General features: G+C 45.4%; 1 protein-coding gene across 2 annotated transcripts in view; it reads left to right on the top strand.

Moving 5' to 3' along the window:
• Nucleotides 1-27,358, top strand: part of LOC126484055 (retinol-binding protein pinta-like) — a 308,676-nt gene that overhangs the window by 174,352 nt on the left and 106,966 nt on the right. Inside the window, exon 1 of one of the 2 annotated variants that reach the window (XM_050107404.1) lies at nt 10,665-10,779. The exons of the other annotated variant lie outside the window; for it this stretch is intronic. Within the exon in view, the coding sequence (XP_049963361.1) occupies nt 10,692-10,779 (88 nt within the window). The 5' untranslated portion in view covers nt 10,665-10,691. Of the gene's footprint in view, nt 1-10,664; nt 10,780-27,358 lie in introns of those variants that run through there. 2 annotated transcript variants of the gene reach the window in all.

Here is a 27,358-nt window from a genome sequence, read left to right as displayed (position 1 = left end):
TGACTTCTCACGCTACCCGTAAGCGAATTCTCGCTAGACGACTAGCGAACAGTTCGTGCTTATGCAACTCTGTTGACCTCATGAACAATGCCAAAAGAACAGGTGTGTGCCATTATCGAGAAGTCGAGCGGTAATTTGCTGTTTAATATTCGCAGAATATCAGACTCTTGCCTGGTAACCTGTATGATTACCTTCCGTGAAGAGGTGCATGGGGGGGGTGGGGGGGGGGTGGGGGGGGGGGAGTCTGAGATAGCCCTCAACGAGTAGCGCATTTTATAATGTGTAAGTTGCATCACAAACTCAAATTTGTCTTCAGTTTGACACATTAACTCGCTTAAAATGCAATAGAGAACAATTGCTGTAGCTGGTAATAAAAGCTATATTTGCACTTTGATATTAAATCTTGGGTAATGCACCTCCACGTCTTCTTAGTTATCTGTGCGATACCGGAAGATAAATAGATAGTCAAAATAGAACTTTTCCTTTAAAAAACAAAAGGAAACGTAGGTAAAAGATACGAAGAGGGTTGATGCAATAACTGCATCTGGAATGCAGGTCAGGTGAAATGGGTAACAATCGGTTGGCGGAAGTGTTTGGCAGCTTGACACCTGTTTTCGTTAGCAGTCATATTATTCAACCGTTTAAATGTCAGCAACTAAATTAAGCAATAATGTTTTCCGCCAGCGCTCTCTCTTGATATACCCTACGTAATACACAACAGCTACATCAAGTTACCTAGCACCGGACTGTAGAGCCAGAAAGATCTTAACGAAAGTCCGGAAGAGCATATGTTTATTCTTCACGGTTGACCAGCAATGATGGCTTTTGTCTTTGGAAGTAGCCTCTATCATCACCTACAACACAGAAAAGGATGACTGTGTCCCATCTGTACAAGATAAACATACGCCCTGTTTTGTAGTTCTTTTCGAGGTCTACAATTTAGTACTAACTCAAATGATTTTACCCTAATAGTTTAGACGTCTAGCGCAATGGCAGGCCACTTTTTCGGCCTGATTTACAATTATTGCCAGTGCATATTACTTATGTAACCTAAATTAGCTAAATATATACTAAAATACAGTCAATGAATATATGTGAAACTTAAAAACACAAGTATGTAAATCGCATAGGTGAACAAACTTTGGTAAGAGAACACCGCCTAACTTACTTTATGACATTTTCTTTAAAAGTCATACTGAAGAATTTAAGATATCACGGCCGAAGTAGGAAGGCAAAATACTTTGATACAGGTAACTTGTTTCATCTGAAGGACGATGATTAATTACTATGATTTAATTAAAACGTTGATAAAAATGTATCAGTAACTTCGTTGATAATTTGTATTGACAAAATGTGATTCGATATGTGTATCCTATCAACCAGTAGCGATCGTTGGATATGCATATCAGCGACAATGGGTTCAGATTCTATTTTGACTTTTTTATAGCGATTTTCGTTTTTCTATGTCCCCTTGTCATCGTGATTCAATAAGGTCATTGTATGTTTTGCAAACTAAACCGTCTCTCTGTGATGGCCCCCGAAGTCTAATTTGGCCCTCTGATTGATACTGAGAAGCGGCCCACAGTGTTATTTGAAATTGTACGAATGATTGATGAAATATTTTCGGTTAATCAGAGAGCCGTGCCATGCTGTTATTATAATGTTTCGACCTATTCCCTAGTCGTCATCTTCAGGCGAAGTGTCGGGTCCATGTCCGGTTTGTTTCATTACAGCCGCTGGGAAACTGCGAACCATCGGCTATAAAAGAACGAACTTATAATAAAGAAGTGCCGTTAAGCGGACGACAACAGGCAACCTCCTTAGCACTTAGCACCACTCTCTTACGGAAGGCTGACGCTAGAGCGTATACTGGTCTACTCATCGACGAGGAACGCTTCAGATATTGATAACAAAGGTATGGGTAATAATAATTTATTAATGACAGTCATTTTGTAGCAAAAGAATGAAAAATACAGTGTCAAAACGCGTGATTAGTTCCTTCTTCCACGTGAAATTTTCTAAGCGTAACACTTCTAACCGATGTTTGGTCTTTTCTTCTTGGACGGTATTCAACAAATTAATCTGACGTTAAACATGAATAAAAAGAGCCACCTACTGCAGAAAATAGTTGCTGTTGTCGAGGAGGCTTGCTAGCTCGCAGCAAGTACCCTGCCCTCACAGAGGGCGATATAGGGTAACATTAGTATGAACGTGGCAGTAGTTTAATGTTGACTTGCACTGGCCTAGTCCTGTGTCCAGTCAACGATAACTACGATCACTTGCACAGTGTCCAGTTGGGCTCTTCTTGGCAGCGATTGTACAGGATGAAAATTATTGAACTTCATGAAATAAAATCTTCACAGCTTCTGATTGGTTTGCGTTATGACGTCTAAACTGCACGGATTGCCAGCGGACCATGATGGGAATTTTGATGTGAATGTGGTTTGGTTTAGCAACGAGGCCCAGTTTCATTTGGATGGGTTCCTCAATGAGCAAAACTGGGGCGTTTGGGGGACTGAGAATCCGCATTACGCGATCGAAAGTCTCTTCATCCTCAACAGGTGATTGTGTGGTGTGCAATTTCCAGTCGAGGAATAATTCGTGCATTATTCCTTGATGGCACAGTGACTGCCGACGGTAAGTGAAGATTTTGGATGATGATTTCATCCCCATTCTATCAAGTGACCCTTATTTCGGCAAGATGTAGTTCTTGCAAGACGGAGCTCGACCCCACCGAATCAGGGGAGTGTTTGTTGTCCTGGAGGAGAACTTAGCGAACGGCGCGCAGGCTCTGGGGTGCCCAGGGGACACTGCCATGGGCCTCGATTGGCCGCCAGATTCTCCAGATCTGAACACACGCATCTCCTTCTTTGGGGCTATATTAAAGACAAAGTTTACCACAATAACCCCTAAAACCATTGCTGAGCTTAAAACAGTCATTCATGAAGTCATCCACAGAATGGATGTTCCGACAGTTCAGCGGGTCGTGCAGAATTTCGCTATTCGTCTGCGCCACATAATCGCCAATGATGACAGGCATGTCGAACATGTCATAACCTAAATCCGAATACCTATAGTGACGTTTACATGTTCGATAAAGTGTGTGCACACCAGAGTTTGTAACTAATTTATGTTTTTTACATATAATTCAATAATTGTCACCATGCATACACAATCCTGCCTCGAAATACCGAGTGATCCAGTTTGAAACTGTTGATGATGGTCTGTTGATACTGTCGGTTATAATGATTGAGAGGATCCGTATTCGCTTATTTCAACGTTTATCAGATGTATGTGAACTTAGGACTGTCTCAGTGACGTATGGCGGAAGCTTAATAATAGGTCTTGTCCATTTGCTCCCTCTCTGAAGCCTAGCTTTAACTCAGCCAGAGTCTAGACGCTGACCTCGCCGTGTGGCGCTGTGGTGGCCTCTTTGTACATGGCCACAGCCCGCATCTTCTGGACATGGCCACAGCAAACACTTAGAGCTCCTTTAACTGTAATTCAGTCAGAGGTAGACTACTCGTAGCGTACTCACCCAGCTTCCTCTTACTGGCGCTACAGTCCGGAACCGCGCGACCGCTACGGTCGCAGGTTCGAATCCTGCCTCGGGCATGGATGTGTGTGATGTCGTTAGGTTACTTAGGTTTAAGTAGTTCTAAGGTCTAGGGGACTGATGACCTCAGAAGTTAAGTCCTATAGTGCTCAGAGCCATTTGAACCATTTTTTTTTTTCCTCTTACTACAACGCCTGCTGGCTCCCTCTCGGGCATCGAACCTTCCTGCACTTCAAGGAGAACCACGTTCAAAGAAACTGGTACTACTTCATCAGTCATGAGTTTACAGCTTCCTGAAAAAGCCGTGGTTTATGTATTTCTGTTCGTATTAACTGCACACGTCAACGAAATAGGGATACTGTTCCTACAGTACTACATTACCTGACAGATATCCAAGAAGTGGATTACTTCCTGGCTGTAACAGATCTAGAATTGATTTCTTCGCTCTTTGAGACGTATTTGTTTATTACATAATAAAAATGAAACACCTACAACTACCATTTTTAACGCTATTTTATAATATTGCACCCAGTTTCGGTGTCTAAGTACACCATCTTCAGGCCTTAAGTGACGCTGGCGGGATGAACTCCAATCGTACATACGATCCCATCGGTGGCCAACATCTGTGAAATTGAGTCCGTAGAATACTGTGAAACAGATGTTGTGTCTGTAACCATCAACTACCAACATCAAAACAACGTCTGTAGGTGATTCGTTATATTACGTAAGTGAATGGCCGAAGTAGAACAGACCATCAATCACGAGGACGGACATACAAAAACTATTGGTTTATTGGCTATTTGTTTCTAGTTTATTCTTCTTTGATCTCTTTCTCACATTTATAATCATTTTAGAAACACTATTTTATTTTAAATCGATACCAAATCCAGTATCAAATGTGCTCTTTCTCTAGGGATATCTTTTTGCTTTTTCGATCTTGGCACTTTGCTTTTGTTTGAACTGTGGCCGTAACGTTTTATAAGTTCCGCAAAGTCTATTTTACTATCAGCTCTTTGTTCCATCATTGTGGAACAGCACAAGTGTTTTACTGTGAAGAGCAACGTGGAGAGACCATACTTCATCACAGTGTTTTTCTCAACTTTTACGCACGATGGATCAAATAAACCGGTAAACCTTTGGTAGTACCTTGCGAATTCGATTCAGTTTCACCGCCAGATTTCCGAGAAGGTTTTAACTGTGATTATTGCTCTTTTTTTAAGGTTGCGTCATATTAGATGCACTCTTCCAGCCAGCACACGAACAGTTTCCAATACACTACGACTATGTCTACGAAAGTGTAAGAGTACGTAATACACATCAATGCAGGGTGTTACAAAAATACTTTTACATATTCTGAGGGCAGGTTCCTTCTACAAAGTAAAGACAAAAGGTCTAAAATGCTTACCTTACGAGCTTTACAGTATTGCGATATTGTGAAGTACATCTCTTCTACTGCAAGTTCTTTGTTTTCCATATTTTGGGAGGAAGTAGGGTTGAGCAAAGCAATATAACAATGTGCAATGAACATGGTCTCTAAAATACATGGCTTAAGAGCTGTAAGCACTTGTTGCATAGAAGAGATGTGATTCGCAGTAACGAAGTGAAAAAAATACTCGTAGCTCTTGAGGTTTTGCATTTAGAGCCCACATTTGCTTAATATATTTTTCTTGTTTTGGTGTACAGAACCTGTCCCAATATATGTAAAAGTATTTTTGAAGCACCCTGTATAATATATCATTGTGGAGCTTGTGGCGCAATGAAACCTTCAGATCCATTTCACCTGTAAAATGTTATACTGAAAGCAGCTTCCGAAGCTAACTCGTTTCACTGTGAATGATGTATGTGCTGGGTAAATTTATTTACTTGATAAATAATCCGTAAGGTTAGAAGTTTTTAACCAGCGGTATTCGAATCAGAGGTATACCTCTTGATCAGCTGCATGCGTCCCACTGGACCGTCCCAATTACGACGACCCATCCACGCAGCAAAGACGCCCGCCGAAATTTGTCCGAGAGGCGAAATTCCAAACTCAGTCGTTTTAACCCCTTGCCGTATCATTTAGTTCGACAAAATCCTTGCTCAAGACACGTAGACGACGCGTGCGTAACAGGACAGTGTGAAGCGAGACACAGTCCCAATGTGAGCCGTCGTCCGAATACCCGTTACCTAGCTTCACTTTTATTTCTTTCACTTGATACTCCTCTTACAGATGTTAACTGTAATTTAATTATAGTTATACAATACTTTAGGTAATTCTTCAAAATATAATTTTTTACACGAAGACTATACCTTAATAGAAATTACAGTCTTCATGGGAGTCTTCACGTGTGACTCCTTCAGAACCGATGTAATATTACGACACCGAAACGTAGATATTGTCAATATAAACTATAATTACAACAAGAGATACCGCCACCCCCCCTTGAATGAATTTTGAATAATGAAATACACTGAAGAGCCAAAGAAATTGGTACACCTGCCTAATTTCGTTGGGCAACCACGAGGACGCAGAAGTGCCACAACACAGCGTGGCATGGACCCGACTAATTTCTGAATAAGCGTTGGAGGGAACTGACACCATGAAGCCTGCAGGGCTGTCCGTAAATCAGTAAGATTTCGAGGGGGTTAAGATCTGTTCTGAACAGCACGATGCAAGGCATTCCAGATATGCTCAACTATGTTCATGTCTGGCGAGTTTGGTGGACAGAGGGAGTGTTTAAACACAAAAGAGTATTCCTGGAGATGCGCTGTAGCAACTCTGGACAGACCCATTGTCCTGCCGGAATTGCCACAGTCCGTCGGAATTCACAATGGATATGAATGGATGCAGGTGATCACACAGGATGCTTACACCTGTCAGAGTCGTATCTATACGTATCAGGGGCCCCATATCACTCCAGCTTCACACGCCCCACACCATTACAAGGGGCCTCGACCAGGTTGAACAGTGTTCTGTTGACATGCAGGATCCATGGGTTCGTGAGGATGTCTCCCTACCCTTACACGCCTATCCGCTGGATACAACTTGAAACGAGGTTCGTCAGACTACGCAACATGTTTTCAGTCATCAACAGTCCTATGTAGATGTTGACGGGTCCAGGTGAGACGTAGAACTTCATGTTGTGCAGTCATTAAGGGTTTACGAGTGGGCCTTCTGCATCGAAAGCCCATATCGGCGATGTTCCTCCGAATGGTTCGCAAGCTGACACTTCTTGATCGCCCAGCATTGAAATCTGCAGCAATTTGCGGACGGCTTGCAGTTCTGTCATGTTGAACGATTCTCTTCAGTAGCCGTTGACTCTGTTCTTGCTGGATCTTTTTATGGCCGCAACGATGTCGCAGATTTGATGTTTTATCGGATTCCTGATAATGAGAGTACACTCGTGAAATGGTCGTACGGGAAAATCCCCACTTCATCGATACCTCGGAGATGCCGTGTCTCATCGCTCGTGCGCCAGCTATATCATCACGTAACTCTCTTAAATCCTGATAACCTGCCATTGTAGCAGCAGCAACCGATCTGACAACTGCGCCAGACATTTGGTGTCTTACACTCCTGGAAATGGAAAAAAGAACACATTGACACCGGTGTGTCAGACCCACCATACTTGCTCCGGACACTGCGAGAGGGCTGTACAAGCAATGATCACACGCACGGCACAGCGGACACACCAGGAACCGCGGTGTTGGCCGTCGAATGGCGCTAGCTGCGCAGCATTTGTGCACCGCCGCCGTCAGTGTCAGCCAGTTTGCCGTGGCATACGGAGCTCCATCGCAGTCTTTAACACTAGTAGCATGCCGCGACAGCGTGGACTTGAACCGTATGTGCAGTTGACGGACTTTGAGCGAGGGCGTATAGTGGGCATGCGGGAGGCCGGGTGGACGTACCGCCGAATTGCTCAACACGTGGGGCGTGAGGTCTCCACAGTACATCGATGTTGTCGCCAGTGGTCGGCGGAAGGTGCACGTGCCCGTCGACCTGGGACCGGACCGCAGCGACGCACGGATGCACGCCAAGACCGTAGGATCCTACGCAGTGCCGTAGGGGACCGCACCGCCACTTCCCAGCAAATTAGGGACACTGTTGCTCCTGGGGTATCGGCGAGGACCATTCGCAACCGTCTCCATGAAGCTGGGCTACGGTCCCGCACACCGTTAGGCCGTCTTCCGTTCACGCCCCAACATCGTGCAGCCCGCCTCCAGTGGTGTCGCGACAGGCGTGAATGGAGGGACGAATGGAGACGTGTCGTCTTCAGCGATGAGAGTCGCTTCTGCCTTGGTGCCAATGATGGTCGTATGCGTGTTTGGCGCCGTGCAGGTGAGCGCCACAATCAGGACTGCATACGACCGAGGCACACAAGGCCAACACCCGGCATCATGGTGTGGGGAGCGATCTCCTACACTGGCCGTACACCACTGGTTATCGTCGAGGGGACACTGAATAGTGCACGGTACATCCAAACCGTCATCGAACCCATCGTTCTACCATTCCTAGACCGGCAAGGGAACTTGCTGTTCCAACAGGACAATGCACGTCCGCATGTATCCCGTGCCACCCAACGTGCTCTAGAAGGTGTAAGTCAACTACCCTGGCCAGCAAGATCTCCGGATCTGTCCCCCATTGAGCATGTTTGGGACTGGATGAAGCGTCGTCTCACGCGGTCTGCACGTCCAGCACGAACGCTGGTCCAACTGAGGCGCCAGGTGGAAATGGCATGGCAAGCCGTTCCACAGGACTACATCCAGCATCTCTACGATCGTCTCCATGGGAGAATAGCAGCCTGCATTGCTGCGAAAGGTGGATATACACTGTACTAGTGCCGACATTGTGCATGCTCTGTTGCCTGTGTCTATGTGCCTGTGGTTCTGTCAGTGTGATCATGTCATGTATCTTACCCCAGGAATGTGTCAATAAAGTTTCCCCTTCCTGGGACAATGAATTCACGGTGTTCTTATTTCAATTTCCAGGAGTGTATATAGGCGGTGCCGACCGCGGGGCCGTATTCTGCCTGTTTATCTCTGTATTGAATACGCATGCCTATATCAGTTTCTTTGCCACTTCACTGTACCTACAACTGTAAAAATTAATAGTCATGCGTGGCATGGAGGTTTCAAAACAGCTGTGGTAAATATAAAGAAACGTTTCTCTCCGTACACTCCCAGGTCCTTTCGTTTCGTACTTTCTATTTCCAGCAGCCTTTGCCCTATCCTTCTTTGTAACGAATCGATACGTTTCGGGAAAATTTGCGTTTGGAATCGTTGTAGTCGTAGGAGCGTATCACCTAGTGACTGTTTTCCACGCAATTCGTAGTCTGGCAATTAGATATCTTTTAGCATTACTTCAGCTATATTCATTCGGTAATCAGCGTATGTTCCCTTTCTCTGACCATGTATTGCGTTTTGAATACAGCCACATCCGGCACGTAAAAATAAACTGTGGCCCAACTTTCGCTATCGCGAGCATGACTCGTGATGTTTACATTGGCTGGGCACTTGTTTCCATGCGTCAGAGTGGTCAAAGTACGGCAACGGGATAATATCGGGTCTGACCTACATTTGCCCGGAGTAGTGCAGGAAATCGACGTTGCATGGACTCAAAAAGTCGTTGGAATTCCCCTGCAGAAATATTAAGTCAAGTAGGCTCTATATCCGTCCATAATTGCTAAAGTATTGCTGTTGAACGATTTTGGGCACGATCCGACGTCCCGATTATGTCCCATAAATATTCGATGGGCTTCATGTCAGTCGATCGGGGTTGCCAAATCATTCGCTCGATTTGTCCACAATATTCTTCAAACCAATACCGAACAGCCATTTTCAGTCAATGATCGGTTGAGTTTACCATAGGATCCAGTCCATTCTACGTGAACACAGCCCTCACTGTTCTGGAGGCACCAGCGTCATGCAAACTGCCTTGTTGACAAATTCGTTCCATGGCTTCGTGTGGTCTGCACCGTACTAGAACTCTATCATCAGCTCTTACCTACTGACGTCGAGACTCATCTTACCAGACCACGGTTTTCCAGTCGTATAGGGCCCAACCGATACGGTCGTGAGCCCAGGAGAGGCGCTGCAGACGATGTAGTGCACTGGGCAGAGGCACTCGCGTCAGTCCTCTGCAGCCACAGCCCCTTAACGCCAGATTTTGTCACACTGTCCTAACGCATACGTTCCTGGTGCGTCCCAAATTCATTTCCGCGGTTATTTCACGCAGTGTCGCTTGTCTGCCAGCACTGACAACTGTACGCAAACGCCGCTACACTCAGTCGTTAAGTGAAGGTATTATCGGCGCAGGTTTGACACGGAATAGGATCACGGAATATTGAATTTCCTAACGATGTCCGAAACGGAGTGTCCCCTGGGTCTAACTCTAACCACCATTCCGCGTTCAAAGTCTCATAATCCTCGTCGTGCGGCCACAAATAGGTCGGAAACCCTTTTACATGAATCACCTGAGTACAGATGACACCTCCGTCAATGCAGTGCCCTTCTGCACCTTGTTTTCGTGATACTACCACCATCTGTATATGTATTTACTGCCATCCCATGACTTGTCACCTCAGTGAATCACAGATTTGGTACATTTAAAAACGTGTCGTAATCCAGTGACTGAATTTTACAGGAAGTACACAAAATCAATTAAATTTCAAATGATTTATTGTAATCCACTTGGTATTTTTAAGGTATCTTACATTTATACCTAAAAGATAATTTCTATGTTAGGATGAAAGTGGAAATTAAAATCCTCAGATGTAAAAAAGTAAGAACGACTGATAATGTCTTGACGGATATCGAAAAAGCTAACGAACAAAAAAAAAAGGCCAAATTAATATTCCTCGAAGAGAAAAAGAGTGAACAAACACTTAAAATAGCTTAAAAACTTTTTTCCGTGTACGAAAAATTGTTTTGTAACAAAACTTCTCTCACGTTAATGGCTGTGTTCCACTAATTTCCTGCTTTCTGGTTTTAATGTTGGCCAGCACCAGGTAGGCTGAAAAGAACGTGTTATGACAGATTTTTTGCTGTGGTGAGGTAAACAGTAGCCTAAGGAGTTAGACGCACGTGTTGAGGTGGCCCCACTGGTTCTTGAAGGCCACGCCAGTAGGTGTCTTGCTGCCCGCCTATCAGCAGGTGCATGCTGCGAGCTGCGACTGCGCGACTGTGTGGCTTCGTGAAGGCGACTTCGCTGCCCTCATCGGGATTCGTGACTTTTTCGCAAATCGGTGAGTAAGATGGCTGCAAACGCTTGTAGGAATTCTACGGTACCGTGCACTTCCGACAGGAACGCGCAGACACCAACAGGATTCGAAATCTTCACTTGGATACGGGATGTTTTGTATGTAACAGGAACAAGTGTCAACAACCATCGAAATTATTATAAAAATGTATTAGTTAAGCAGTCATGAGGTGCATGAAGGTGCTTTATTCGCAACTACCGTTTTCACGTCAGTGTAAACACATCTTCAGGCTTATCTGTCAGGAATACAAATCACCGTGTTAAATTTGTGAAATGGTTGAAACACAGACTCATGGTGTTGGCATTCAACAAAAGACAATGACAATTACTCATAATAGTTATATTTCCATAATACAGATGGAGTATTACGGAGCCCCAGCTATTCTGAGGTTATCCTCCTTAAGAGTCAAATCTAATGACAGGTCGTCATAATAGAATTGAGTACATCCGGAAACGCTTGTCAAAATGTACAAATCATGAATGTTGGATGAGTCAGGAATAGAGAATCTCAGGGAAAACTAATCATTTGAATGGGATACTACTGTGGAGATAATATGGGTAAATATTAATTAACGTCTAGGGAAAGAATTGTTCGTACACAGGAAATATCATTAAAAAAAGTAATTCTTCAGTATGGAACCAAAATGTCGAGAATGTAACAGATCGGAAAAGTAGTTTCCCGGATAACACCCCGGAAGATATATTATAAGGTCCGATAGACAGCAGTTGTAAAACTTAATAGTCCCATGTAATGTTCGTACTTTCGCCGTATTGTTAACGTGCCGATGTGCTGCAAGTGGTCCATGGAGGCTAGCAGTACACCGGTAGGCGCAAGGCCACGGTGCCTAAGAAGAAAATAACACCCACGAACACCTGCAAGGAGGAAATCCTAACTAGGAAAATAACCGATGGCTGGGAACGGCATTACGTAACTTAAAGAAATCCGTAGTTTATTGTCGGTATAAAATAGAAAACAGAACCCAATACGCTTTACATCAATACCTCAATGTTATAATATAGCGAAGGAGTAGTATTTGAGTATTATACATTCGCTAAATTAGTCATCTTTGTAGCTACCGACGACAATTCAGGTAATCAAAATTCTGTAGGACATTGTAGTGTTTCGATTCTGTCTGGTTATTAAAATTGAACCTAGGGCTCTCTTAATGCCTTCATCGTATGTATTTCTTCACAAGGATTTAATATTTTCCTTTTGTTTCCATAAATATAACATGCAAATTCTTTTCAATACTGGAAACAGAGTGACCCGTTTCTTTGAGACAAACTAAGATAGCTAATTTGGGACTGGCGAGGTTTAGGTGTTCTTCAAATGGCATATTAAAATTGCGCCCAATCTGACCTGTACATTAGTGAGGGCAGTCATTGCAGCCAATCTCAAAAACCCCAGGGCCCTTATATTTATTTTATTGGGCATTTTCACTATACCTGTATCAACTACCAACATTCCTTGGAATAAAGCATACTGGACGGATATTTTCCTTCTTAATTGTTGTAAGTTTTATGACAATTTAAATGGTATTGAGTGTTGAGTGTTGTTTGCGTTTTTCACAGTGTCTCTAAACTGTGGTTGCCATCATCAGAAAGTTGTTTGTTTTGTATTTGTCACGAGACGAATAAGTAGGCATGCAGTTATTCGTCAACCCCCATTCGTGTTTCCTCAAGTAAGCAAACCACCCTATCTGTGAACGATTAGTGACGGAAAATGTACAAATGCGAAAATTCAAGCGTGCTGACGGCAGCATTACTGTGAAACACACAGAATACGGATTTCGAACTGTGCAGATTTTCAAAATACCTTTCGAACATCCTAACCAGGATGCGTTAAGTTAACACACAGAACTTCTCAGCGCAACAAATGAAAGCTGGTCCTGTGCCTGTACTGCTGTCGCGTCGACAGCGGTGTTCTGTCCACTCGAACTGACTTACGCGTGCACATTCCATCTCGCTTGTTCACTGGTCGATGCACAGTGACGTGACGTAAGTCATGGGATAGCCATACCCACACACACAGATGGTGGCAGCATCGCGAACACAAGGTATAAAAGGGCAGTGCACTGGCGGAGCTCCCATTTGCACCCAGGTGATTCATATGTAAAGTTTTACGACCTAATTATGGCCGCACGACAGGGATTAACAGACAACGGAATACTGGTTACAGCTAAACCCATGGAACACTCCATTTCGAATATCGTTAGGAAATTCAATATTCTGACATCCACAGTGTCGAGAGAGTGTCGAGAATCCGAAAGTAGAGGCGTAATGTCTCACCACAGACAACGCAGTGGCCGGCGGCCTTCGCTTAACGACCGAGAACAACGGCGTTTGCGTAGAGCTGTCAGTGCTAACAAACAACCAACAGTGCGTGAAATAGCCGCAGAAATCAGAGTAGGAAATCTACGTACGTATCCGTGAGGACAGGACGGCGAAATGGCGTATATGAACTATAGCGGCAGACGACCGACGCGAGTGCCTTTGCTAACAGCACGACATCGCCTGCGGCGTCTTTCCTGGACTCGTGACCATATGAGTTGGACTCTAGACGACTAGGAAACGGTGGCCATGCCAGATGAGTCCCGACTTCAGTTAGGACGAGATGATGGTGGGATTCGAGTGTGGCGCAGACCCTGCGATGCCACGTACACAATATTTCAACAGGGCATTGTGCAAGGGTAGTGATAGCGCCATAAATGGGTCGGCTGTGTTTACATGGAACGGACTGAATCCTCTGATCGAACTGAACCGATCATTAATTATAAATAGTTATGACCAGCTATCTGGAGCCCATTTTCACCCATTCATAGACTGCATGTTCTCAAATTATGACGCAGTTTTTATGTGTGACAAAACGTCGAGTACCTGGATATAGATGTTCGCGATTTGTTTGACAAATATTCTAGACAACTCGAGCGTATGATTTGGCCACCCAGATCGATCGAAATGAATCCCATTCAACATTTATGGCAAATAATCGAGGGATCAGTTCGGGCACAAAATCCTGCACCGGCAATACTTTCGCAATTATGAGCAGCTATAGAGGCAGCATGGCGCAATATTTGTGCAACGAACTTCCAACGACTTGTTGAGTCCATGAAATATCGAGTTGCTGCCCTACACCGGACAAAAGGAGATCCGGCACGATGTTAGGATCTACCCCACGACGTCTGTCACCTCAACGTAGGTCGTACATATTATAAAACGGATAAGAACGGACAAGCGGAATTTTTAACTCTGTGGAGCACCTTCGGAATGATAGCCCCAATACAGGGCGGCGACCTGTGCAACTGTCTAGTGAACGTTCCATTGTCGGCAGAACTGCGTCACAACCTCTGTTGAGCGAGAGAGTTCAAGGTGTTGTGGCACTCTTCAGAACCGCCGCAGGTTCAACAGGTAGAGGTGAAGGTTCACGTTGTCGAACAACCGCAGCCTGATGAAGTTGAAAACCCAAATTCAGTGTATCTGATCAAGAAGCAATGTAAGCTCGCTTGCCGTCTAAGGTTCTGGAAACCAAAAATGAACAGCAAAAGTAGCACCGGTAAAGACGCTTCTGATACCGTGGACTGCAGTTACGAGAGTGACCAGGAGGGATCTCAGCCGTCTCCGTTCGTGAAACAAACGAACGAAGCACGTAGCGCGGACACAGGGAGCAGCAAATCTTGCAAAAACTTCGACGTGAGAAACCAGTAACATCGGAATAGGACGAAAGCGATGACCTCTCTTCGACTGCGCCCCAGGGTTCGCGGCAGCACTCGTGCAGCGAAGGCCACGAGCAAAATAAAACACGACAGGCTGCTGCAAGGTCCAGAACGGCGCCCACGACATATACGGCCCCTGCAACGAATGGTAGTCGGCTTGCCCGCCACACTTCGTTTACCCTCGGCTCCGCGCAAGGCATACGAGAAATTACGTAATGGAAAACGTGCCCACTGAAGGTCGTAACTTTGTCGTGTGCTATCGAGAGCATGCATACATCAAAACGTGCGGTCTAGAATTATTAAATTCGTCTGAAACAGTTACTTGCTCACCGCCGGAGGTCACTGCCAGCAATTGTAGCCCAGCAGTGTTACGCGCTGTGAGGTACGCACCACGGCCTGTGTTTCTCGTAGGACTCGGGTCCGAAATAGGAAAGCTCACTGCCAACGGTCTGGGTGAAAGAGTGGAGATGGAAGAGAGTGCAGGAGCAGACGTTGAACTGCCATTTTAATACGTCTTCCTGTTCTACATATGTGCCCTGCAGTGCATCGGAATGATTTCGTTGTTACGACTCTGAACATGAATAAACTTGAATGTTCCGCTCAACTACTGTTAAATGAGATGTAGCCCTTTTACAAGATGTGAGCACCGCTAAAATCGTGTACCGTCCAGGTTCAAAAACTCTTTTAAATCTCGACCAAGAATCCGAGTGAGGGACCGCAATGGTAGTCAACCAAATGCTAGATTTTAAAAAATGTTTCCAGATTCCCGAACGGACATTGCGTGCGGAAGCCGTACAGTTTCTTAATATTTAGGCTCCGACACGAAGAGACAATAGTCGAGCTCGTTACCACTTTTCTAACTTGTGATCACCACTGCAAGGCCGCATCGTCGTCGTAGAACTGGAAGGTGAGTTTAATCAATGGCCACACGCGAGTAGATTTCCGCCTGCGGCCACTTCAGCGGGTATGTCTCCGACGGACCTGACACGCCCATTTGAGGCCCTTCGTTTCCCACAAACGTGCAGACCCCGCCCGTAGGATTTATAGTCTCTCCAATCTGCCGCAGGCCGGATCCGTTCGAGATTTTGCGATTTACCTGCGAACCAAGGACCCGTGCATACTCGACAGACCAGAGGGCACGGGTGACGGTTTACAGAGGCAGCACCGGCCGCAGTGGCCGAGCGGTTCTAGGCGCTTCCGGATGGAACCGCGCGACCGCTACGGTCGCAGGTTCGAATCCTGCCTCGGGCATGGATTTGTGTGATGTCCTTAGCTTAGTTAGGTTTAAGTAGTTCTAAGTTCTAGGGGACTGATGACCTCCGCTGTTAAGTCCCATAGTGCTCAGAGCCATTTTACACGGGCCGCGACTGGGGCTCACCGCAGGTACGTTTTATAAGATTTTTTTTGTTTGTAGTACATTTTCGCAGCTTGAAAGCATGGACGATGCTAGGAACATACTTGTGGCTGTCGCCGACTCTTTGGGCCTTTGTGAAGTAGAGTAATTAGTAATACCTGTAAAATACTGGACATAACACAGTTATGTTATCACATCAGGTAATGAACATACACTGCTGGCCACCGTAAATGCAACACCCCGAAGGAAGCATCCGAATCAAGTGAAATTTACACCATGGGTTTGCAGCGATGAGATATGCAACTGATTAGAATTTCAGCGCAGACGCACATCACGCGCGACTGTGGCGCCACCTCATAGCGCCATTTAAGGCTTGGCGATTTCGACGAGTGTACGTTCGGCACGTGTGTTTACCTTGTGGTTGTTTCACAAGACGATCAGTTATGCCTCGTAGACAACAGCGAACATCGTTTGATCAAGTATCCGAGCTCGACAGAGGAAGGATAGTGGCTTAGCGAGATTGTGGATTATCATACAGAGGAATCGCTAGTCGTATTGGACGAAACCAAACAACTGTAATGCGGATATGTGACCGTTGGATGCAGGAGGGTACGACGGATCGACGTGGTCGATCGCATTCACCTCGGTGCACCACTGCACGTGCTGATAGGCAAATTGTGCGCATGGCAGTGACGGATCGCTCAGTGACATCCCGAACCATAGCACAGCACATTGCGTCTGTAACGCATCATCCAGTGTCTGCGCGTACCATTCGACGCCGTTTACAGCAGAGTGGTCTGTCCGCAAGACGTCCATTGCTTCATCTACCATTGACACAGAACCACAGACGTCTCCGTCGCCAATGGTGTGATGACAGACGGATGTGGACGACAGAATGGAATGACGTTGTCTTTACTGACGAGTCACGCTTCTGTCTGCAGCACCACGATGGTCGGATTCGAGTGTGGAGACACCGTGGAGAGAGGATGCTGGACAGCTGCATTATGCACCGCCACACTGGTCTTGCACCGGGTATTATGGTATGGGGCGGTATTGGATATTACTCTTGCACGCCTCTAGTACGCATTGCCGGTACTTTAAATAGCCGGCGATACATATCCGAGGTGCTGGAGCCAGTTGTCCTTCCTTACCTTCAGGGCTCGGCCACAGCCCTATTTCAACAGGATAATGCGCGACCACACGTGGCACGTATTGTCCAAAAGTTCTTCGTCAATAACCAGATTGAAGTGCTTCCCTGGCCGGCTCGCTCTCCGGATCTTTCGCCGATAGAAAACATGTGGTCCATGGTTGCTCAACAAGTGACCCAGATTACATCCCCAGCTGCCACACCAGATGATCTTTGGCAACGTGTGGAAGCTGCTTGGGCTGCTGTACTCCAGGAACACATCCAACGTCTCTTTGACTCAACGCCGAGACGTGTGGCAGCGGTGATCTCCAACAATGGCGGCTACTCTGGCTACTGATTCTGGCAGGAACCACATGTCACAGACGTCTGTAAACGTAATCATTTGATACTTGGTCAACATGTTATGTACAAAATAAATTTTGTTGTGCTACCTCTTGTCTTTCTTGGTGTTGCATTTATGGTGGCCAGCAGTGTATTAGAAGCAACATTTTATTGCTGCTCGCTATAGTGTTGGTTTATCCAACTCATCCCCATCCCCCACCGCCCCACCCCCTTCACCTCTTTCACGACTCTTTGAAGAGATCCACACTTTTCTGAGATTATTTCTGAGATTATTTACGGTATGTTAAAACCTTCTTGGTATTTGTAGCAAAATGCACATTTTTGTCAGTAAATGCGTTTCGTTTCATTAAAATAAAGCGTTATCATGGTCAGTAAGGAATGATATTTACAATGTGGCTTGCCTTCTCCATCTAAAAATAGTTCGCAACCAAAGATGTAGATGTTACTTGAAATATGTTATTTCTGACTTTCGCTCACGCTGCCGGCTTGCATGTTTTTGAGGTATTCCCCCGTTTTGCGCTGTTGTTAGTGTTTATAACACTTTGGTCCACAGTTGGTACACCGTCTATAAATGTTTCAACCATTTCCATTGCACGCCCTATTTCTCACATTCTTCTTTGTGAAATGATCATCTGTCAGTTTTCACAAACAATGTATTTCACGGAAGAGTTATACAGGTTTTTCGATGTGGTCATTGATCCACCCTCTTTAATATTAATTGTATCAACTAAAACTTGCATTCAGCTGAAAACCACTCATTCATCAGTGACAAATTTCGAGTATCACCTACATTTCTCTGGTAGCCATGTTAAAACTTGCTTCTTTTGGAGAAACAGAACTGAGTTAAGACAATGTCGCCTCGCTGACATCCTAATGCAGTTGCACCTGCAACAGAATACTGAAACAGTGGTTTATTAATTGAGGAACTAACGACAAATCAGGTAAAAGCTTATGAGAAAGCGAATTCTCGGTATAAGTACAGAAGTATCCGTTAGGGCGGTGTGGCGAAATTTAGCGTTGACTGATTATGGGGCAGAACGACTGGCGCGAATGACTTTGCTGTCAGCACCACATCACCTGCAGCGCCTCTCCTGAGGACTGGAAAACCGTGGCCTGGTCAGATGAGTCCAGGTCACAGTTGGTAAGAGCAAATGGTAGCGTTCCAATGTGGCGCACACCCCAAGAAGCCATGGACCCATGTTGTCGCTGTGCAAGCTGGCGGTGGCTGCGTAATTCTGTGGTCTGTGTTTACATGGAACAGACTGGGTCCTCTGGTTCAACTGATCCGATCATTGTCGAGCGAATGATTTGGCCAACCAGAGTGCTCGATAGGAATCCCATCTGACGTTTACGGCGCCTAGTTGAGACGTCAGCTGGTGTAGGAAAGCCTGAATTGGCAACACTTCCACAGTTGTGGAAGGCTGTAAAAGCAGCATAGCTCAATATTTCTGCAGGGGTCTTCGAACGACTTGTTGAGTCCATTCCTCGTCGAGCTGCTGTACTATGCCGGGCGAAAGGAGGTCCGACACGATATTGAGGGGGGGCGGGGGGGGGTGGGGGTATTCCACGGCTTCTACGTCTTCATCTACATTTATACACTGCAAGCCACCCAACGGTGTGTGGCGGAGGGCACTTTACATGCCACTGTCATTACCTCCCTTTCCTGTTCCAGTCGCGTTTGGTACGCTGCAAGAACGACTGCCGGAAAGCCTCCGTGCGCGCTCGAATCTCTCTAATTTTACATTCGTGATCTCCTCGGGAGGTATTAGTAGGGGGAAGCAATATATTCGATACCTCATCCAGAAACGCACCCTCTCGAAACCTGGACAGCAAGCTACACCGCGATGCAGAGCGCCTCTCTTGCAGAGTCTGCCACTTGAGATTGCTAAACATCTCCGCAACGCTATCACGCTAACCCTGTGACGAAACGCGCCGTTCTTCTTTGGATCATCTCCATCTCCTACGTCAACCCGACCTGGTACGGATCCCACACTGATGAGCAATACTCTAGTTTGAACGAGTGTTTTGTAAGCCACCTCCTTTGTTGATGGATTACATTTTCTAAGGACTCTCCCAATGAATCTCAGCCTGGTACCCGCCTTACCAACAATTAATTTTATATGATCATTCCACTTAAAATCGTTCCGCACGCATACTCGCAGATATTTTACAGAAGTAACAGCTACCAGTGTTTGTTCCGCTGTCATATAATCATACAATAAAGGATTCTTCTTTCTATGTATTTACAATACATTACATTTGTCTATGTTAAGGGTCAGTTGCCACTCCCTGCACCAAGTGCCTATCCGCTGCAGATCTTCCTGCATTTCGCTGCAATTTTCTAATGCTGCAACTTCTCTGTATACTACAGCATCATCCGCGTAAAGCCGCATGGAATTTCGGACACTATCTACTAGGTCATTTGTATATATTGTGAAAAGCAATGGTCCGATAACACTCCCCTGTGGCATCCGAGAGGTTACTTTAACGTCTGTAGACGTCTCTCCATTGAAAACAACATGCTGTGTTCTGTTTGCTAAAAACTCTTCAATCCAGTGACACAGCTGGTCTGATATTCCGTAGGCTCTTACTTTGTTTATCAGGCGACAGTGCGGAACTGTATCGAACGCCTTCCGGAAGTCAAGGAAAATGGCATCTACCTGTGAGCCTGTATCTGATATTTTCTGGGTCTCATGAACAAATAAAGTGAGTTGGGTCTCACACAATCGCTGTTTTCGGAATCCATGTTGATTCCTACAGAGTAGATTCTGGGTTTCTTGAAATGACATGATACGCGAGCAAAAACCATGTTCTAAAATTCTGCAACAGATCGACGTCAGAGATATAGGCCTATAGTTTTGTGCGTCTGCTCGACGACCCTTCTTGAAAACTGGAACTACCTGTGTTCTTTTCCAATCATTTGGAACCTTCCGTTCCTCTAGAGACTTGCGGTACACGGCAGTTAGAATCGAATTGGTATCCCGTCAGTTCCAGTGGACTTTTCTCTGTTGAGTGATTTCAGCTGCTTTTCTATTCCTTGGACACTTATTTCGATGTTAGCCATTTTTTCGTTTGTGCGAGGATTTAGCTTTTCTCACTTCAGTGTATTTAGGGATACTTTAACGCGGCAGTTCTTTTTCCTTATGGGGATGCTTCGATCTATGGTTAAGTAACATATAGGTAGGGGTAAGGCCAGACCTACCACGTTCACGACCATACTAATATCAGTAAGCAATTGTGCGACAGGTGTTATAAAATGATTTGTATACTCCCCTTTCCTTTCTGTTACGCGTAGCTCGTGGTTGCTCTTCATATTTTGACATCCCAGTCCAACACAGGGTTCGAGGTTGATTCCTACGACAAGAGAATGGTTCGACTCTGCTGACAACGCGTCAACTCTGCTTTTGCTAAAACGAGAAACAGTGTTGTAGGCTCCCGGTGCTGCGAGAGGGGGTCGGGTTCATTGTTCTGCATCGCTCCTCTCCACTTTCTCAGCCGAATATCTCGTTTTCTTTGCACTGGTGATGCACCTCTGATGGTGTTAGATTGATGGGTCACTAAGGGAAATAGCCTTTGTGAAGTACTCGACTCAAAATGCCCTTTGCAAGCAATCCCTTAGCAGTGTTCGCTTGAAAATTGGTTCAGGCGGACCAGCATTCACTGATAGTACCAATACCTATTCGCTTTGAAACAGATTCTTATTGACAGGGCGTGATAATTGTGTCTGGCCGCTGTTCGTTAGTATCTTTTTACAACCACTGTACTTACATCGCCAAACATGGATGTCTGTAGTGATGTAGGCTGAAGCAGTGAATTAAAATTTGTATCAGCACCACTAACTGCTGCGTCAAACTGGCACTCTGGCTGCGAGATCTGCATGGATTACCCTAGGGCGCCTCCTTTCCCAATACAAATTCCAATTCAGTCTTCACCTTGTTGCTGTTCCCCTTCTGAGGTGTGAACTAGAATTTGTATTGGTGAGGGAGACGCAGCACGGTAATTCGTGCAGCTGTGGTAGCCACAGTACCAGTGTGGCGCAGCAGTCAGTGCATATGCCTAATAAGCAGAAGTCATGTGCTTTACTGGGCTACGTGTGCAAGGAGGAATGAAAGAGATAGATTTTCCCACTCATCACTCACGCACTGTATATAAATACTTCATACATATCAGTACTCGAGAACCCCGACGATTTTTGCCTGTTTTGAAGCTGATACTGGCAAGATATCGGACCCAAGGACTACAAGGTTTTGAAGAATGTTTTAATTTCAGTTATATCATCCAGGAGGCAAGCGACCATTATTTAAATAATCGTAGTTTTGAATTTAGTCTGAATGGGTCGGAATGGTAAAAGTTAAACAAACTTTTTTTTGAATATTTGTTTGACATACAACTTGAAACGCCTTATCTACATGCATCAATCACTCCTGGGTATCTGATGATTAATAAATACCGAGACGCTTCTTACGAGCAATGAAGTCACTTCTTGCCTCATGTTTAACTTTTGTCATTGCGACCCACATTGCTGTAATTTCAGATTTAGCGTCGGATAGTAATGACAAAAAGAAAAACATTTTCGTGTTATATAATTACGAATTAACAGTTTTAGAAATTTTCTCTTTATATGTAATGTTAAACTTTCCTTCTTGTCAAATTTCATGATTGTAAACGAAAGGGAAGTACCCTGATGATTTTGACGAGTGCGTTTGCGAGTACCAAATCATTTAACTTAAATGGCTGTGTATTTTGATTATACTGACTTAGAAGATAAAGTTTTTATGATTCCAAAGGCCTACAGACCTTTGTATTTGATATAAATGGCCATATCGTTCGGTGGCATTGACTTAGAAGTTTACATTTATTGCACCACCAAACGCTTATAGACCACTGTATGAGGTGTGATTGGAAAGTTTTAAGAATGGATCCGCTACTACTTACTGGTATGGCGGGCAGCTACACCGTGGGTGGGGAGTGAGTCATTGCCTTATCCTTGAACGCCCTCTGACAGGAAACTGAGTTTCTTTTACTCAGTTCACTATGACAGCAAGTTGAGTGCGGATCTGTTAGGGTTTACTGTCGGATTGTGTCTGCTTGAAAATGGACGTAAAAACTGAGGAACGAGTTTGTGTGAATTTTTTTTTAAACCGGGAAATCAGCTTCTGGGACTTACGAACTATTAAAAAGAGCTTATGGAGATAATTGTACGAGGGATATTTGGAAAGTAAGGAACGATCGGTCGCGAATTGGAAAATATGATGAAAATCTGATGAAGCTTTGCAAAGATTCGTTGGACACTGTGTCTAGTACGTCCGTCGATCGCATCATGTCACTCTTTTCAGTTCTGAGCTCACAGTCAGAACGTAAAGATGGCTGGAAGTTAGCGTCTCCCGCCAAGTATGAGGGCCTGGCGACAGATTTCGGCAGAAGCTATGCAATCCACATAACATAGCTGTCATGCGGTTCGTTCCACACGACTATTCTCGGCCGCATTCAGCAGGGGCAATGAAGATGCTCCTGCAGCATTTTCGATGGGAAGTGTTTGATCACCCACAATACAGTCCGTAATTAGCTACCCCTGTGGTTCATCTCTGCTCAAATGAACCACTGGCTATGAAGACAATATTTTAACACAGACAACGAGCTGCAGTCCAGAGTACACAATTTTCAAAAAGCACTGGCGGCTGTCTTCTATATTAGAGAATTCAAAAGTTGGTACAACATCACGACAGATGCCTAAGTCTGAGCGGCGACTGTGTAGAGAAGTAGCTGGAAGGTGTAGCTAACCGTTGCAAATAAAACAGTTCTGATTTTCACTGTGGTTTCCATTTCGCGAGCTATCGTTCCTTACTTTCCGAATAGCCCTCGTATGAGCCAGTCAGATGTTTTTGTCTGGTTTAACAGATTCAAAAATAGCCACGAATCATTAGAAGATGAACCACGGTCCGGCCGTCCATCCACCTCAAAGACGAATGAAAACGTTGTGAAAATTCGCGTCTTAGTGCGCTCAAATCGTAGACTTACAATTAGAGAGATGGTTGATGAACTTAATTTAAGTTTCTATGCAGTTCGGTCAATTTTAACTCAAGATCTGAACATGCGTCAAGTGTCCTAAAAATTCATTCCAAGTGTTTTCAAGTGACTAGAGACAACACCGACTTGAAGTGTGCCAAAAACTGATTAATCGGACTAAAAATGACTCAGATTTGTTAAATATGGTAATTACAGGTGACGAATCGTGGGTATATGGGTATGATCCTGAAACCAAAGTGGAAGCCTCCAGGTTCACCAAGTCCGAAAAAAGCACTGCAAAGTTGGTGGAAGGTGAAGACAATGTTGGTGATTTTTTTTCGATTCTACCGCCTATTGTGCGTCATCTATTTACCCCTGGAGGACAGAAACTTAACTAGGAACACTGCAAATGTGTCCTTGAGCGTTTGCGCGAAAAGGTGTGGAAAAAAAGGCCTTCATTGTGGAAAGACAGGACTTGAGTGCTTCAACGTGACAATGCTCCGGCTCATCGTGTCTTCTCCATCGTTGAATTTTTGACCAAATTCAAAATTTCTGTGCTTCTACAACCGCCATATTCCCCTGATTTGGCCCCTGCACCCTTCTCCCTTTTTCCTAGACTGAAATTTTCACTGAAAGAGAAGCTGGGACGTTTGAAGACATCCAGGCAAATACGGAGAGCGTCCTTAACACACTTCAGGAAAAAAATTCCAGGAATGTATCCAAAGATGGAAACACCTTTGGAGTCAGTGTGTTCAGTCAGAAGGGGACTATTTTGTAGGAGATGCATCACAGTAGCATATAAGCACCACCATTGTACAATTACAAGCCCATTCCTAAAACTTTCCATTCGCACCTCGTATGTGACATAAATTTAAACTTGATACGTCTACCCGCTCCTGAGACGAAGGGCTTTTAACAGCCTGATGGACAGACGAACAGACAAAATGATTCTGTATTACAAAATTTGAATTGGGGGGGGGGGGGGGGGGGGGGGAGCATCTCGTGCTCATGCGGTAGCGTTCTCGCTTCCCACTCCCGGGTTCGATTCCCGGCGGGGTCAGGGATTTTCTCTGCCTCGTGATGGCTGGGTGTTGTGTGATGTCCTTAGGTTAGTTAAGTTTAAGTAGTTCTAAGTTCTAGGGGACTGATGTCCATAGATGTTAAGTCCCATAGTGCTCAGAGCCATTTGAACCATTTTTGGTGGGGGGGGGGGGGAGGAGGAGAAGGGAAAGGCAGGGGAGGTACTACTGATGGGATTGGAACCCATGATCCCATAGTTACTAAGCAGTTGCTTTCGCCAATGTGCCATCTGGACTCAGTGTTTATTGTAACTGCACGGTCTATCTCAACGCGCCACTCGGCCGTTCGCACTCCCACCTCGCGCCATGTCCATGTCCATGCTCGACGTGCCTGTTAGTTTGGAATTCCCGCAGGAGGTCGGACGTAATTGGGCATCTGTACTGAAAGTGGTAAATTCATTGCCCATCTATGCGAATAAATTGTATGAATGCATGGTGTCTGTTTCCGGACATATCCGAAAGAAAAGAAACCAAGCATCGAGGCGAGTCAATTATATGAATGCGTGATGTCTGTTTTTTCGGGCATGTCCGAAGGAACAGACACCACGCATTCACATAATTGATTCACCTCAACGGGCAACGAATCCACCTTCTTGAGTGCAGATGCACAAATACACTACTGGCCATTAAAACTGCTACACCAAGAAGAAATGCAGATGATAAACGGTTATTCATCGGACAGATATATTTTACTACAACTGACTTTAAATATTCACCTAATTTGGGTGCAAATATCCTGTGAAATAAGTACACAGAACAAACACCTCTGCCCTTAATAACGGCCTTGATGCGCCTGGGCATTGATTCAAACAGAGCTTGGATGGCGTGGACAGGTACAGTTGCCCATGCAGCTTCAACACGATACCACAGTTCATCAAGAGTAGTGACTGACGTATTGTGACGAGCCAGTTGCCAGGCCACCATTGACCAGACGTTTTCAATTGATGAGAGATCTGGAGAATGTACTGGCCAGGGCAGCAGTCGAACATTTTCTGTATCCAGAAAGGCCCGTACAGAACCTGCAACATGCGGTCGTGCATTATCCTGCTGAAATGTAGGGTTTCGCAGGGATGGAATGAAGGGTAGAGCCACGGGTCGTAACACATCCGAAATGTGACGTTCACTGTTCAAAGTGTCGCCAATGCGAACAAGAGGTGACCGAGACGTGTAACCAATGGCACCCCATACCACCACGCCGGGTGATACGCCAGTATGTCGATGACGAATACACGCTTCCAATGTGCGTTCACCGCGATGTCGCCAAACACGGATTCGACCATAATGATGCTGTAAACATAACCTGGATTCATCCGAAAAAATGACGTTTTGAAATTCGTGCATTCAGGTTCGTCGTTGAGTGCACCATCGCAGGCGCTGCTGTGTGTGATGCAGCGTCAAGGGTAACCGCAGCCATGGTGTCCGAGCTGCTATTCCATGCTGGTGCAAACGTCGTCGAACTGTTAGTGCAGATGGTTGTTGTCTTGCAAACGTTCCCATCTGTTGACTCATGGATCGAGACGTGGCTACACGATCCGTTACAGCTATGCGGATGAGATGCTGTCGACTGCTAGTGATACGAGGCCGTTGGGATCCAGCACGGCGTTCCGTATTACCCCCCTGAACCCACCGATTCCATATTCTGCTAACAGTTAGTGGATCTCGGCCAACGCGAGCAGCAATGTAGTGATACGATAAACCGCAATCGCGATAGGCCACAATCCGACCATTTATCAAAGTCGGAAACGTGATGGTACGCATTTCACCTCCTTACACGAGGCATCACAACAACGTTTCACCAGGTAACGCTAGTTAACTGCTGTTTGTGTATGAGAAATCGGTTGGAAACTTTACTCAAGTCTGCACTTGTAGATGTCGCCAGCCGCGCTAACTTTGTGTGAATGCTCTGAAAAGCTAATCATTTGCATATCACAGCATCTTCTTCCTGTCTGTGAAATTTCGCGTCTGTAGCACGTCATCTTGGTGGTGTAGCGATTTTTATTGCCAGTAGGGTACCTCCAACTTCCTGCAGGAATACAAAAATAGCGGCCTTAGAGGAAATGGACAGGGACCGCAGGTAGGTGACAGTAGTACTATAGATATTTGTATGTGACATTAATTTCAACCTGATACACCTCCCTGATCCTGATGAACAGGCTTTTTATCAGTCGGACAGGAAGACAAAATATCTCTTTTACGTAAATTACACTCCTGGAAATTGAAATAAGAACACCGTGAATTCATTGTCCCAGGAAGGGGAAACTTTATTGACACATTCCTGGGGTCAGATACATCACATGATCACACTGACAGAACCACAGGCACATAGACACAGGCAACAGAGCATGCACAATGTCGGCACTAGTACAGTGTATATCCACCTTTCGCAGCAATGCAGGCTGATATTCTCCCATGGAGACGATCGTAGAGATGCTGGATGTAGTCCTGTGGAACGGCTTGCCATGCCATTTCCACCTGGCGCCTCAGTTGGACCAGCGTTCGTGCTGGACGTGCAGACCGCGTGAGACGACGCTTCATCCAGTCCCAAACATGCTCAATGGGGGACAGATCCGGAGATCTTGCTGGCCAGGGTAGTTGACTTACACCTTCTAGAGCACGTTGGGTGGCACGGGATACATGCGGACGTGCATTGTCCTGTTGGAACAGCAAGTTCCCTTGCCGGTCTAGGAATGGTAGAACGATGGGTTCGATGACGGTTTGGATGTACCGTGGACTATTCAGTGTCCCCTCGATGATCACCAGTGGTGTACGGCCAGTGTAGGAGATCGCTCCCCACACCATGATGCCGGGTGTTGGCCCTGTGTGCCTCGGTCGTATGCAGTCCTGATTGTGGCGCTCACCTGCACGGCGCCAAACACGCATACGACCATCATTGGCACCAAGGCAGAAGCGACTCTCATCGCTGA

The sequence above is a fragment of the Schistocerca serialis genome, chromosome 6 (genome assembly GCF_023864345.2).
Source record: "Schistocerca serialis cubense isolate TAMUIC-IGC-003099 chromosome 6, iqSchSeri2.2, whole genome shotgun sequence".
In the NCBI taxonomy this organism is placed as follows: Eukaryota; Metazoa; Arthropoda; class Insecta; order Orthoptera; family Acrididae; genus Schistocerca; species Schistocerca serialis.
Note: the sequence above shows the minus strand (reverse complement) of the source record. Positions and strands in the feature narration are given on the sequence as shown.